The sequence below is a fragment of the Salarias fasciatus genome, chromosome 16, assembly GCF_902148845.1.
Source record: "Salarias fasciatus chromosome 16, fSalaFa1.1, whole genome shotgun sequence".
NCBI classification, from domain to species: domain Eukaryota; kingdom Metazoa; phylum Chordata; class Actinopteri; order Blenniiformes; family Blenniidae; genus Salarias; species Salarias fasciatus.
This window is the reverse complement of record NC_043760.1, coordinates 33,186,251-33,202,305: the sequence shown is the minus strand read 5'-3', so window position 1 is coordinate 33,202,305 and position 16,055 is coordinate 33,186,251. Positions and strand designations below refer to the sequence as shown.

Genomic DNA, 16,055 nt, shown 5'->3' with positions numbered 1-16,055 from the left:
TGAGGAGGTTTTGTGCTGTGAATGTTCATCCGCTTCAGTCCGTCCTCATCAGGGACACACCACCACACACACACACCTTTCCTCCGCACTGCACAGCTTTAATCAGTGTTTGTGAATTCAGACGTAGACGTACAGATGCTCTGTTCATCACACACACACGCGCACACACACACGCACCAAGGAGTGAGACATAAATATCAGACAGGCGAGAAGTTTTCCAGTTCATACAGTAAAAACAGTTTGTTGTAGAAAACAGTGAGACGTATTTCTGCTGTGAGACAATCATATAAAATATATAAAGAGAGAGAGACAAGACACAGGAATCAATGTGACTGTAATGAGTGACCCATTTCAGTTAGATCGGCCTCAGATCAGCAACGCCACACACACACACACACACACACACACACACACACACACACACACACACACACACAATGACTTAACGCAGGAGTGTGGATGAGGCGTGGAGTCACAAACGGGGGATCTGAGGCGGCCTTGTCGCTGGTCAGCTGAAGGACGAGGAAACGGATCAAAGATGGCCGCCGGGCGTTCACGACTGGCAGGTCTGGCCCGCCTGCTGCTGCAGCACCATCTCGTCCTTGCGGAGGGGGAAGGTGTCGACGGTGGTGAACAGCTCGGCGGCGGTGATGGGGAACGGGTAGCGCTGCTTGTCGATGCCCTGCTTGTCCAGCAGAACCATCTGGAAAGAGCGCTGGGGGATCTGGAGGAGCAGCCTGGAGAGCAGAGCGGCCCGTCAGGAGGGCCTTCCCCCGTTTTCACTTGTTTCTGCTGCGATCAACACGTGTTTCTGGGAGTGTGTGTGTGTGTGTGTGTGTGTGTGTGTGTGTGTACCGGAGCTGCAGAGCCAGGCCCGGGGGCAGCAGTCTGTGCCGGATCCGGCCGACCTGGGCAGGATACGTCCCGACCAGCTCGATGACCGTCATGTGTCTGAGGTCCAGGCCGCACTGGGCGTGCTGTAGGGACGAGACACGGTGAGAGACGGGAATCCGCCGCTCTGCCGGTGACTTTCATTGTGCACACAGAATAAAATAAGCACAACATATTCTGTGAAAGATGTAAATGAAAAGAAAGCTGCTGTGCCTATTGCTGCTTCACATAAATTCTTCTCACATTCCACTTCAAATAGTGCTCAGGTGTCATTACACCAATGTGAGCTAAAACATCCTTTTTTCAAGAATCTGCATGTATTTAATGTGCATATTTAACATTATTACCACCAAAACTGAAGGAAACAGTCACAATGTTATGAAATAAAAGTGAAGTAAATCTCTTGTTACTGCTGCTCCTGCGGAACGATGGACCTGAGACATTTTAACATCCTGACATAAAAGTCATATTTAAATGTCTTGAATAATTTTAGGGATCCAATGGGATTCTTACTCGCCTAACACAGACGAGGAAGCAGTTAACCTTTTCCTTTCTTTTCAGAAAGTCTGGCTTTGAGAGAGCAGACGGCTGAGTATCTTCCCGCATAGCGTTTTAAATCACAGAGCTTTTATTCTAAGTGTGTAACTGTTATGTGCACATATTGTCAGTATCACAGTGGAAAATAAACTATCGATCCTTAAATTCCTCAGCTCAATGTTATAGATTGTAAACTGCATATTATTTCACATCATTAGTTAGAACTGAGAAGGTATCAGACGTTCCTTAGGAGACATGTTGTCCTGAACATGTTTGAGTCCGTTTTCATAAATAATTCCATCAGTTTTTAGTGTTCAGGTTCAGCGTTTGTATCTTCCTCACCCGTCGTCACTTTCTCTCCTATGTTCAAATGATCTGAGCTTTGTCGACATACGAGGAGGACTTCAAATCATTAATTCACAGCCTCAGTTTGAATCGTCTCACTCTGGATTTGTAAAAAAGATTCAGACTGACAGAATCGATCGATGGAGCCAAGAAGGAAAACCAGGCCTGCCACCAGCAGCACCCGGTGATCATCCTCATTTCATCTTAATTCTGCCAATACATGTGACTGCTGCCCAGTGAATATTTCATATCTACATCTATTTTCACTCAATAAATTCAGAAAATAAAGTAACAGAGGGAGATTTGTGCAGCTTCCTTCAATCCTATAAACACAGGAGACAGGCTGTTTACACCGGGGAGGTGTCCATATAAAAGCCAGGAAATAATTACTATGGAAAGGTCATTTAGGAGACTTTGAAAAAGAAAAAAAAACACACTGGAGAAAAAGAAAAGAAAAGCAAGACATTTCAGCAGACATTTCAATTCTATAAACATTTAAAGTCTGCATGATAAAAAATACTTGTGACAAGTTAATTCTCACAATAATTCTGCCACTTTTTCATTGCCTCAATGTTTAGGACAAGTAGTTTTAGTAGAAAAGTGTTTAACTGTCACTGAGATTCCTTTTGGATCAGTACATTATGAAATATTATCATTTCAAGTTAAATTTATAAGTAATATCTGAAATTTTCAACTTTTTTCAAGTAATTAAAATGGGAAAATATTATAATTAGAATATTATAATGAGAACTGTTTTTTAATGATCCATAATCATACATGTCACTGAATTATTAAGATATGTGTTATTTTACAGAGGGAGTCTTGATCAAATTCTTTATTTGATTGAAAACATTTTTACAAAACCAACACTCCAGTTGAATTCCTCTGGAATCATAACAGCAGCAGATTCTAATATTTGAGAGAAGTTAGAAATGTTTCAAAAAGTGAATCTGATTCACACAAAATCTAAAGAGCAGAGTTTAAAAATGATCAATAATAACGGGACAGACTGAAGAACTGATCCGTCATGTTGTTCACTCTGAGAGGTCAGAGGTCAGGAGTTTAAAGCAGCTCAGACTTAATGTTTCCCGACGCTCTGTGAAAACATGCAGCCCAGAATAGCTTCATCGGAGCCGGTGTGACGGCCGTCTCTTCACCGCCGTGACGCTTCCTGCTCATCTCATCGGTTTGTCCCGTTTAGGCAGCCGAGACGCTCGTCCTGAGCATCATGGGAGCAGACAGCGGGGGACGCCTCCCCCCCACCCCTCCTCCCCTCCCTCCATCCCTCCAGCTCACCTGCAGGTTCGTCATCTGGAAGCGGTAGTTGTGATTGGCGGCGGTCGGCGCTGAGATGATGAGGAGCCGTCGCTTCTCGTAGAACTGATCCAGCAGCGCGGCGGCCGTGCGCACTCCCACGTTGATGTTCATGGCTGCACAGACAAGGAGCGCACGGCCAGGCCAAAGAGCTGCGTCAGTCCTCCCAGACGTCACGTCGACTGAGCAGCATGAGCGCGGCCGAGAGCGAGCGACGCTGGTACCTGTGCAGGTGGTGTCGGAGCCGGACCAGGTGAGGCCGTACTGGCAGACCCGGGCGGCGCTGCCCTGCAGCTCGAAGCCGCCGGTGCAGGTGAAATCGCAGGTGGCGCCGTAGTTGTCCCCCGTCGCCGTTGCACTTCATGTAGCCGTTGTCGGGAGGAAAGAGAGGGCTGCAGCGGCGCACTGCATGCAGGGAGACACACATGAGAGGCAACTGGCGGCGTCCTCAGCAGAAACGCTGCTGGTATTGTTCTTTTTCTTCCTAAGATATTCTACATGGACTTCAAATTCTGACCTTTGTGACAGATCATCTCAGGTGTTCGATTTTTTTCACTTTTTCTCTCCTCCAAGTTCAGACTTAAAGCTACAGTGCGTAACTTCGGTCGCCCTCTGGCGGAATTCTGTGTTCTTACAACAATAAAGCGGCGGCTTCCACATGACGACGCCCCAGGTGTCCCCGGTGTCCCCCCTCCCCCCTCTTCCCCAACCTGCCACGGTTGATTCGCGTTTCCACAGCGCGAATCACCGACTGGAATCGGTTTTTATTCTGTGTGAAAACGGACAGCTGGTGAAATAAAGATGGACTCTTCTGAAGAGGTAATTATTGTTTTCTTTTTTTTTGCCACAGAAACGCAAACAGCTTATTACAAATGGGAGACAAGGTGCCTTGTGGTCTGTAACCGACAGGTCAGAGGCTGAAAGACCCAGTGGTCGTCAGCAGAAATCATTTCTTGTCCATTGGTCTCCAGTAGCCTGCCTTCTTGATGAAAAATTAAGTGTTACACACTACAGTGTTTCTGCTGGAAAAGAAAGGGGGGGAGGCCTCCCCCTCCCTTCTTGTTGTGACGTAAAATGCGTAATTTCCTGCGCGCCAGTGCAGGAATGTCGACGGGTCGACAAGCAAAGCAAAGAATTCTATATATTGAAAAATCCTACGACATGTTAGAGGAGGCGATCGGCTTCATCGCATTCTGTCATCTCCACTAGCAGTGGCCTGGCTAAAACGGTCATTCAGAGATCATTTAAAGTTACGCCTACAGCTTTAAAGTGCTTGGTGATGTCTGATAACTTTCTCTATTAGGACATCCAAGACAGAAGCAACACAGTTTCCCAGAAATCCCTTATTATAAACAGAGCATTGAGCAGGACCGTGATGAAGCCGGCCCTGTACTGGTTAAAGCAGGTACAGATACAGGACAGATGAAGCAGTCAGTCAGTTAAACTCTGTCTCTATTCTTCCTGTAGTCCCAGGAACTTTCTTGAAAAACAACCTCATGAGATGAAGCATTACCAACAGCCAGCTCCACGGCGGTGATAAAAAACCCTCTCGCTCAGCTTTCACAGGCTCACCTCGTACTCTGACGGAGAAACGGCAGGAGCCTTTGTTGCCGGCGCGGTCGAACACGGTGTAGGACATCTTGTGGAGGCCCTCTGGGAAGTCTGACTTCGGGGGTTTTCCTTTCAGAATGACGCTGAAAAACAAAACACTCATATTTCTCTGTGTTTCGAGGCCCGGCATGCTGAAGTGGGCTGAGACTGACTCGGTGAGGATGCCGTCTGCCGTGTCCACGCCCTCCGGCGTGTCCCAGGTCACCCTCGCTGTCAGCTTTCCTGGCTCCTGCCCATTTGTCCTTCACATTAGGACACTTGATTTTGGGAGGTTCGATGTCTGCAGAGATGAAAACAGTCATGGCTTTCATTCTATTCATTGTTTATGAAGCACAGTTGACATGATATATTCCTCCTTCTATCCAGAAGAGTGCTAAAACCAGAGCTGCTCATTTGGAATTATTCTTTTTTTCTCTGTATTTTATGTGAGGTAGCTAAGATGCATTGGGTGTTATCTAAATAAAATAAAATCAACAATCAGATCTGAAAGCACAGAAACACGTCACCAAGGCCAAACCTCGCAGCGTGTCCTTCAAAGCAGGAGCACACTAGACTTAGGCCACAAACAGCAGCTTTAGGAAAATCCTTCAACTGCTGACAACAATATTCATCTCGTGTTTCCACTGGCGGATTCAACGGCTACAGAAGCCGACAGCCTGAGCTACTAATCAGTTCCAAGTGGTCTGCAGGCCCGGGTCTTCAGTGAGAGTTTAGACGGAGTCTCTCTACCGCACACGTGGGCAGCCCGATGCTCCAGGCCTTGTTGTGCTGGCAGGTCGCCGTCTTGTGGCCCTTCAGGCTGAACCCGGGGGAGCAGAAGAACTCGCAGCGGGAGTTGAAGTAGGAGCCATCTGAGCACTTGTAGCCGCCGTTTATGGGCATTGTCGAAGGCTTGGGACAACGGATCTCTGTGAGGGGAAGCGGTCTGGGTTAGCGCGATCACACACACACCATAAACCACGTTGATACAAGAGTTTCTTTTGTTTTCCATTTGCACAACTGTCTACACGAACTCTAACCTGAGCCACCGCGGAGGGTCTGGAGAGGTCAGAGTGCATGAAAACAAGTGCTGGTTTGATGGTTAAACAGCGTGTAGCGGCGGCGTCTCTCCGTGCGCTGCTCACCCCTGCAGGCGTAGTTGGAGGACCAGTGCTTGCTGGCCATGCACACCACCTCCGGGCTCTGCACCTCGTAGCCCTGCTTGCAGCGGATCTTGCAGCGGGTGCCCATCACGTTCCTGAAGGTGCTCCCCCTCTGGGTGTGCGGCAGCTCACGTCGCCATGCTTCACCTTGATGGGCGCGCACCACGGGGTGCCTGCCGGCCGGAGACACAGAACACACTGACCTTTCGGCTGCAGCATGGAGTCCGTTACCTGTTGCTACGGTGCGGCCTCAAAGCGGGAGACGCTCGATAAACACTTACCTGAAGGTAAAGTGAGAGAGGCTGCCTTTATTAGAGTCAAAATGCAAAAGAAAAACCCACCGGTCGCCTCGCGTCCAGGCAGATACCGGGGATTTCTCATTACCTTATCTGCAACTCGCCATTCTCCCACTGCGTCTCAGGAGGAGACCAAGATATCTTCACTTGGGAAAGAACGATTTTAATATGCAGGGAGCACTTTGTGTGTGTGTGTGTGTGTGTGCGTGTGTTACAGAGCGTAAAACTCATTACCCAGACAAAAAGTGCAACTAATTATAGACGCTCATTTCTGTTGCTCCAGTCAATTGTTTCAAGATTCAGTTTGTTCAAAACAAGTTAGTGACGATCCTAAAGGAAGAAAACCTCCAACAGCTGCTAAATAAAACAACTGTCACATTTTAAAGGACTGCACACTTCTGAATTATTGCATAAGCAAAGCATTTTCCCATATGAATGTCAAAGAGTCGAAATACACTGAGCAGCCATAACAAACTGCCGTTATTCCTTTATCCTGGCATCAGTCTGCGGGTGGGAGATATTGAGGAGCAACTGAACATTTGGGGCCTGGTCACTACACAGTTCCATAAAAACTGGTTCAATCAGAACAAGTCTGACTGACATGTAAAATAACACACACCATTTATTAAGCACAAGCCTGTGTGGTTTTTGACTGGATCTGTTTCCACCATATTTGGAAAGGTGCTGGTAATGTGAAAAGAAGCATTTCCTCAGCTGGCTCCTCGTGACTTTTGTTTGCGGACTCCATATTTTATATGTTGTGGATTATAATTTAACTTTATGAGCAATCAGCTCCTCGATTGTTTTTGTTTTTTTTTATTGCTGTAAATTTCCAACATGTTAGATAACTTCCTCCATCGGAACACCGATGCCACGAAGCCCTGGGTGCTTGACGGCAGTCACAGCTTCACGATCTGCTGGGAAACCCCGCCATTTCAGTTTGCTTGTGTTTGATCTGAAGTGATCAGATGTGATACCAGGAAGTTGACGCCTTGATGGAGGAAGTGATCAAGATGGCAAGAACTAAGAAGGGTTCGCACTGAAAGTATCTTCTCTGGAAGCCAGACGTGTGTGAAACTTCCTCCAGTGATTCCAGGTCTGAGGGGCCAAGGGCTCGAACTCCCACACAGTGAAATCAAAACCTGTCGGCTCAGGACGAACACTCGACCGTGTGTGGGTCATCACACACACACACACACACACACACACACACCACACACACACACACACCACAAAGAGCCGGATGCACACCAGCTCAGGCTCATTTCCAGTTGGAGTTAGAATGAGCATTCATCATACCCTCTCTCTCTCTCTCTCCTTCTCTCCTCCTCTCTCTCTCTCTCTCTCTCTCTCTCTCTCACTCTCTCTCTCTCTCTCTCTCTCTCTGTGCATGTGTGTGTTGGCAGAAGTTTCCACAACCGCTGAGCAAGAGAAAATTATATTACATTTGAGCTCTTACACAAGAAGAGAGTGTGGTTTGGCCAGTGCAGTAATGTTCGGTGTCTAACTGACCCCGAATTCAAAGCTGGAAGCTCCTTTGACCAAACCATGTCAGTTTATAAAAGCGGCTCAAGAGACTGGCTTCTAATTACGCCTTCCTGAAGACGCACAGAAAATTTAAAAATACATTTATCCAAAATTAGTAGTTTTCACAATCAATTTAGGTTCTTATTTAAAATGTTATGTGCTTACTAATCTACTGGAGAAAATATTTAAGAGTCAACCAACTAAGTCCTCAACTGAAACAAGGTCCTTAAACACAGCAGCTATCAAATTTACGTCACGGACCAGATAGGATTTTAAAATATGAAAATAAAAGTTAATTTAGATTTACTTTCTACCATCTTCAGGTGGGTCAGCTGACAGTTTTCGCTAACTTAGCCACAATTAGCTCAGATGGGAACGTTAGAGCTCCTCTCCCCAGCAGAGAGGCCTGAAGACAGTAGACGAGCTGACTTTATGATAACACTGGCGATGGATGAAGAAATATAGCCGAAATCGATTTTGCAGAGATTATGTCCCGCGCTGAAGCTCCCTTGCCGTGGCCCCTGCTAAAATCTGTTGGATCTAAATAACTTCTGGAGGACTCCGAGCTGCACGATGTTTGTCTGAGTGAGTATATGAGCGACTCACCTAGAAATAAGGTCCAGGTCAAAAAACCGGAGTTGGCCTTTAAGGAGGTTGCATGTTTTATGCGAAACAGCGGCCCCTGCAGGCCTTGGGCTTAACTGCAGCTTAGTGAAACACTCGTGCATGTGGCTTGTGTCCATGTACGTGCACGGAAGAGGGGAACTCCTTCCTCACTCTTTTAGTAGCGCTCGAGTAAAATTTAAGTTTCTTCTACCTGGTGGGTCTGTGCTGGAGCTGAGGCAGCGCTAGAAGCTGGTCTGTTCTTACTTTCTGGAAGCTCCTTCCTCAATACTGCTCAGTTGTTGCTCACTAAGCATCTGGCGGAGTAATGGCGGACAAAACGAAACCTAAGGAAGTCAGCCAGTGGGAGGCGCATTACGTCCCTCTCAAATTCTCCCCAAAAATTTCTGGTGCCGGACCGGCACTGCAACTTTCAAGAGACAATTTAGCGCTGTTAGTACTTACAATGAATATGTCAGGGCACATTGTACACATCATTGAATACTTGTAACATATTTATGGTGGAAAATAAGTATTTTTAAAGTTGAAAAACTCCTTAATGCACCTTTAAGTATAAAGCTACTGCTCTATAAAGCTCAAGACAATCCGGCATAAATAGTGACCCAAAACCCACATTTATGAAACGCTGAGCCTTCAGCAGTGAGTTTGCCAAGAGACGACTGATGTTAATAAACCCAACTGAAGGAAATCATACGGATCTGATTTACAATGTTCTTACAAAATTCCCATTTGGTTTGTTTGAATTAGATCACAGTGTGTGTGTGTGTGTGTGTGTGTGTGTGTGTGTGTGTGTGTGCACTCCAGACAACAATAAGTGTAGTTACCTTTGTATCTACGAGAATACCAGTCTTCATCGTCTCCGTAGGCATACTGTCCTGACCCTGCGGGGGGGGGGAGGAAAGAAAAAGAACAAACTAATACCAAGAAAAGCTCGATCTACGTTAGTAGTTAGGCAGTGTTGGAAAGCTTCGTCCTGAGCTGACCTCTGCGGCTGTGGAACAGCTTCAGGACCAAGTTTGAAGACATTGCTGAGCTTTTCTCGGGTGGGGGTGAGCTGGATCTCTCGGACAGAAGGCATGCGGAGAGAAATCTCAGAAGGTCCAATTGTTTTCAGCTGTGCTGGAAAAATCAATCTGCTTAACACAGAGAGATTCATTCCGCTGCCCCCCGCTGTGTTCGGACGGAGCACAGTTGAAGTATTTTCAAAGTGAGAGGAAGATGTGTGGAGCTGGAGCGCTGCGATGGCTGCAGTGTTCCCAAGACGCCGCTGAGTGGCAGCAGTGACGGGCGAGCGCGAGGCCAATCGCGATGAGCAGGAGGATTGTTTCAGGAAAGAAGGGAAGAAAGAAGGTCTGGAGGTAATAAACTTCAGAGAAACCCGGCACAGGGAAAGGGTTAAAGTCGGGGGAAGGGTATTCCTCCTTGGCTCGGGGATGTTATGAACCCCGGTGTGAATGTGTCCTCTGTTCAGGACCCACAAGGGAGGAGTGTCCCGCCCTCCTTCAGTTTCAGGCAGCAGCCGGCAAATCTCCCAGAACTACTGCCCCCCATTCCTCACCAGGGCTCTGTCAGTTCAATAAAGACTGTCTGGATCAAACTGCTGCGAGTCATCACACACACACACACACACACACTCGACAACCTTTGAGGTTTGGGCTGTCAGATCCACAGCGCGGCCTTACAGAGCAAACCCACATACTGAGTGAGTCACATTTAGCCGTCTGATGGGAAAACTTTACTGTCTGCTTATAAATGGGGCGAGGGAGGCAGGCGGGGAAAGGTACGGAAAACTAATTACAGGTATGAGTGTGTGTTGGTGTGTGTGTGTGCGCAGCCATCTCAGACTCCTAGTATAGAATTGTATGTACACAAATAGCCTTAACACCTGGAATGACTTGTGATCTCTCTGGAAGGTGTCCGCTGCAAGGCGTGCTTTCGTTTTACGTCACAGTCGATTCGCTGGTTTCTTTTGGTTTCTTCTTTTTGCGGAAAAGTTATCGCTTCACCTCAGACTGTGAAGGGTTATCTCCTGAATCCTTTCTGTTCCTCATCAGCACAATGTTTGTAGACACTTTTATCAAAACCTCCAGTTTGCATAGGAGAGGTAATGTGTGTCATGATGTGTCTAAAGAAGATTTTATTGCCGATTGGCCATAAAACTGCCTTGAGAAGGCAGGAAGTGAATCCGTCAGTACCACTGCCGTGCTGAAGGGGGCAGTGCAGAGCAAAAGTATCCTGTCGTTTGTTTTGATTACAGCATGAGACAAAAGTCACAAGGTCTCTTCATCAAACATACTGAATTTCTATTTTCCAAATTGATTTTCATTATTAATATTTTTAAAACAAAAGACTTCAAACAGAACCAATGATTAAGTTTTATTTAGCTTTTCCTGACATCTTTTTTTTTATGTACATATTAAGGGACATTAAACAATGTTAATGGCCACAGCAGAATTGTGATACACACAGCTGTTTCTCTGGGTGGATGCAAAGCTAATGCGCCAGATGTGTGTCAGAATACAATAGAAACACACTCAGCAGTCAGTGTGCCGACTGCTGACTGAATTTCAGCTGTTCTACTGGGTTCATGTACTGAAATCGGACCGTAAAAAGTTCATGCCTCCCCACACGCGCGCTGAGAAAGAACCTCCACTCCGCAAATCAGCGTGAAAATCTATAACCACAGTTTCAAACAGTGGTGAAGACAATGTTTTAAATCTCGATGAAAGCAGGCTCTGTTGCTTTGCTTTGTTGCATTATTTCATCAACCCACTTGCCTCATTTTGCTCAAATTAGTGCTTTGCAACTTTATTCCACAGACACAAATTACACGACAAATGAAAGCAAAAATTACACAGGTATGAAAGTAGAAGTGCGCATCATTTTCAGGCATAATGTCCCAAAAGCTTAGCTTAACTATAGTCTACGTTTAGCACAATTTAAAACTGTGGACAGAAGAAAGAGAGAAAAAAAGCATTCTTTTGTTTTTATATGTTTTGTTTCGCTTGTTTGCTTCTGTCTTGATCTTTGGCGTCGACATTATGAAAGCAGCAAGACTAAATACTGTTTATGCCCTGTTAACTTCACATTAACATTAATAAATTTCACACTGTATATTCAGATTCAAAGTGTCCTGTTGACCTGAGACTGCGTTTTCAGGTGTGGTGAGCAGCATCAGGTTTCTAAGCAGATAGCTGAGTTCAGTCTGGTTTCACAATATTGGAGCGACTATAAAGCTCTCTAGCACTATGTGAAGCACTTTGGCGCAGCTAAGCCGTCTTTAAATGTGCTCTATAAATAAAGTTGAGCTGATAAAGCTGTTTTTTTGTCTTTTTCTGTAGCGCCAACTGATGGCAGGAGGCTGCATGACAGTTAAGCAGCCTTGAATAAAACACAAATTGGTTTAACCGACTGATATTTGTCAAACAAGCTTGTGGAAATTTAACCAGCTCGCGGTATGCACAGCCAGATTAAATCTCATTAATGAACCCAGAGCAGCTGGAGCTGTTAATGACCCTGCTGCCTGCAGTCGGCCCAGGTCTGCCTGACTCTGCACCTCCTGACATCGCAGCTCCGGAGCTGGATTAACTGACTTGTTTGTGCTTGTTGACGAACGTTCTGCATATCCAAAGAGTTCCCAGGCAGGTATGTGGGATTGAAGCGCCTCTGCACTCGCATCGAATAAACCTGTCAGCGCGATGAGAAGAGGATCGGCAGCCAGCGCCGTCTTCCTGTCTGCGTCTCGCACTTCAAACAAGTTCGCAGCCTTAATAGTGGCGGAGCTGCAGGAGCGGGCCTTCCCGACAGCCCACGCAGATTAATACTACAATTATGTGTCTAATGTGGAGCCGCGGCGCTGACTGCCATTAGGAGGGAGCTGTCGATGCTGACGCACGGCTGCAGGCTAACAAAAACAGGACCGCAAAATGACATGTAATTCCTTTATCTCTCAACTAAACAGACCCTGATTACACACCAGCGTCATTTCCTTTAGTGGTGGTAATGACTTCAATCTAATTTACATTGTTTTTAACACGCCTGCCGCTGCTTTCCAACACATCAACGATTTGTGAGCCCCAGCTGCAAAGTTCTTTGGCTCTATCTTCATTAACAGCATGACAACAAGGCGCAGTGAAGCCTGTAGCCTATCCCGTTATATTACAACACTTAATAACACTTAGAAAACACATTTTACCCTCAATAAGCTAATTAAGGCGTATATGGATAGGTGGATGAGTATGAATGGAGGACGACATCTGACCAGCTGCTGTTTTATTCACTGAGCTAACTGTTAGCATTAGCATTATCCAAATCTGTTACAATTTCACCAAACTCCTGTTGACTGTAGGAGGAGAAGCTCAGTCCTCCAGACAGCGATACACTGGATGGGTGTAACATCAGCATCGGCCTGTACGGAGCTTTAAAACATCGATCTTCCTGTTCCTGTCTGCATGCCGTCGATCTCAAGTGAATGTTTTTCTGGTCAGCTCTTCCGGTGTTAGTTTGGTCAAACCATAAAGAGTTCCCTCCTTTTTCTGCAAGCAGAGTTTTTCATAGAAGACACTTGCTGGCCTTTTCCCAGGAGATTCCTCGCTTGAAGAGAATCTTCCTCCCGGACTCACACTGCCAGAAGACTTTCATCATGGAAAATGTGATCAGGCTGTTAAAACAATTTTGCTCGAAATAGTATTAAAAGTAGAGCATGGGCCAAACCAGCAAACTATATAAACAACCTCTAAACGACAAGCCAAGAAGGGCAGAAGCAGGTCCTTTAACTCAACAAATCTCAAGCATTTCACTTTGGAGAGCTGCCACTTCCTGTAGAGAACTCACACTCAACCATCAGAGCAGCTAATTGACCACTGGACCGAAGACAAACAGGCCCTTGTAAAATAAACTGCTCGTAAAACGCACGCGAGTACAGACCGGAGTCTGACAAGCATTTTTAGGTTTGTCAGCGTGAATCTGCTGTGCAGCCCTGCGTTCATGTTTCAGCCTGTATGATCACCGACCGTCTGCAGGCACGAAGCCATTCTAACTACACACACGCGCACATATAATATTCTTCCATCCAGTCAGGAGCTTTGAAGTCACTTCAAGTCTTCGCTGCAGGCTGCACTGTCTGTTTTCTCACGCTGCAACAATCACTGTCATTGTGGGATGGCTGTTTGGAGGAAAGCAGATAAAACATCCATTAGTGTCCCCTGGATGCAGCCTGCCACTCTCAAGGGCGCGATCATGGGAAACAAGCCACTTTTCACTCAACACGAGGTGAAAACACAACGTATTTGTTTGCAATCAAACGTTTGAATGTCCTGTGTTCACATTTCAGCTGAGGACAGAAGTGTCCCCCTGCGGCAGCCTGGCGTGGACGCACGGGTAAAAAAAGAAAAGAAAGGAAAGACAGTAAGAAGAAGTTGAAAGTTTGCGTGCAGAGCAGCAGCAGCAGCAGCAGCAGCAGAGAAACGTCCCCCAGACGCGCACTGGCCTCCCCCCGCTTCACGCCCCCCTCCACGTAAACACACCGCGGTTCACCAGGCGCGCGCCTGCGGGGCGCAGAGACCTCAAACACCGCGGAGCGGGAGAAATCCTCCAGGAAGCCCTTCAAGCCCTCCCCCGCCACACCGGACGATGTGCGTCTCCCCCCGTGAGGTTTCAGCCCCGGTGAGCGTCCTTACCTTCGTGCCCGGAGCAGGAGCAGAGCTGGACGAACAGGAGCACCAGCGGCCACATGTCCATGTCGGGACGCGGGACGGACGCAGCTCAGCATGTGAAGGGGAGCTTTTTCAGCAGGAAAACTTCCAGCGCATTCCTGCTTTTCCGAAAGGCCCGCCTCTCGCTCCAGAAACAAGGGAGGATTCTCCTCTGCAGGCAGGCCGGCCGCCGGCCGGGGGACCCTGCGCGTAAAACGGTCACACGCAGGCAGGGCGCACAGGACTGCTTTTCCTCACGCACACTGCACATTCTGGGTGTAATTCCAAACAAAAGCACAGATTACCTCCTAAAAACCTAAACTTCTGAACTAATTTTTTTCAGAAATTCACATTCGAAGTTTAAATATTCGTCTATCATAAGACCCAGCCAGATCACTGGAGAGCAGAACAGTGGCTACACACAACAACTCCAAATCATCTGAGTTGGTTTGCAGGAGCAGAGAACTGTGGATACCAAGAGACAAGCTTCTAAACCGTTTCATCCAAAGTCAGAACGGGACTGGAGCTGAGGAAGCCAGGATGAGGGTGTCCCCTCACCGTCCAGCAGAGGCTTACATGCACGACATTCACACCTGCACACGAAAAAATGTTGGGTTGTTTTGTTAACCCAATCGCTGGGTTATAAAATCAGTAACCCAGTTTGGGCTATTAGAATCCGTTTGGAGTTATTTGTTGCAACTCTTGTGTTGGGTTAGAGTCCATCAGACCCAACATACGAGGGGGTACCCAAAAGTTCCCGGAATTTGGTCATAAAATACTAATAATAATGAGTTTCGACTTCTGGCCGTCAGATGTGTTACAGGTAAGCCTCGTGCATGTCTGTGAAAAATCTGAGCTCCCAGAGTTACACTGATGTCTGTCAGCCGCTATTTATAGCAACAGAGTGCAGAGGAGGTCTGCGATTTTTCCAAAATGGCGACATTGACTGTGAAGCCAGAGCAGCGCAAACATTAAATTCTGCTTTTTGCTGGAAAAACAGCAGCAGAAACACTCAGCTTGTTGCAGCAAGCCTACAAGGATGCTGCTCTGGGGAAGACTCAGGTCCATGAGTGGTCAGGGGGGTTGAGAAGGGCCAGATGTCGGCGCGTCAGGTCCGCTCAGCCGTGAAAACAATGCTGAGCTGCTTCTTGGCTGTCCAGGGTCTCGTCCACAGCGAGTCTGTCCCTCCAGGTCAGACTGTAAACCAGGACTACTACAGGAAGTCCTCAGACGCTCCGTGAGGATGTGAGGAGGAAGCAGAGCGTCGTGGCGGAGTGGAGCCGGTTGATCCACCACCACAGAGCGCCAGCGGACACGGCGCTGCGCCTCACGCAGTTTTCTGGAGAAGAATGAGATGAATCTCCTCTCCCATCCGCCTGATTCTCCAGATGAAGCCTCCAGTGACTTTTTCTTGTTCCCCAAGTTGAAGAAGGAGCTGAAGGGACAGCGGTTTGCAGATGTGGAGGAGGTGACAGAAAAATCGCAGACGCCCAGAATGACTCAATTCGCACGGGTGTCACGACACATTGGTGAAGTGGGAGACACGGCTGGAGCGCTGCATTAATGCGGATGGAGATTATTTTGAAGGCGACAGTGATGTTTTATTTTGAAATGTCAGAAACAAAAAGTTAAATTCCAGGAACTTTTGGGTCCCCCCTCATAGATTTTTAAACTCAGCATATGGGTCGTTTTGATCACTGCTGGGTTGTCAACGGGTCCGTGTCACTTCATTCTCTCTCTCTGCAACACAGAACAGAAGTGTTCCTCTGGCTCTCTGATGCAGTGCAGGGTTGTGCTTATTTACATTAAATATCTAATTCACATGACTGTGCGACGTCATGTCCTGTGAATTAGATATGTAATGTAAATCAGCATGTCATCATGGCATGTCATCCACAGAAAAACTTGTTTGAGTGAGTTTAGTTGAATTTGTAGTTAATTTGACCCAGAATTTGGGCACATTCAACCAGTATACATGGTAAAATTGACCCAGGGCTGAAATTGATTTGATGCAACATTTGGGTTAAAAATGAGCACAATATTCAACCCAATCATAAGGTAGAATCGACCCGGAC

General features: G+C 46.9%; 1 protein-coding gene across 1 annotated transcript; it reads right to left on the bottom strand.

Moving 5' to 3' along the window:
• Positions 1 to 413: 413 nt before the first annotated feature.
• On the bottom strand, positions 414 to 14,142 carry LOC115403090 (sushi-repeat-containing protein SRPX-like). Its single transcript, XM_030111885.1, is given in 13 exon segments — positions 414 to 737; positions 856 to 977; positions 3,070 to 3,203; positions 3,312 to 3,432; positions 3,434 to 3,492; positions 4,660 to 4,781; positions 4,851 to 4,927; positions 4,929 to 4,983; positions 5,432 to 5,606; positions 5,823 to 5,952; positions 5,955 to 6,013; positions 9,112 to 9,168; positions 13,966 to 14,142. Coding segments are annotated over 13 exon segments (1,356 nt in total). The 5' UTR covers positions 14,027 to 14,142; the 3' UTR covers positions 414 to 553.
• Positions 14,143 to 16,055: the final 1,913 nt, after the last annotated feature.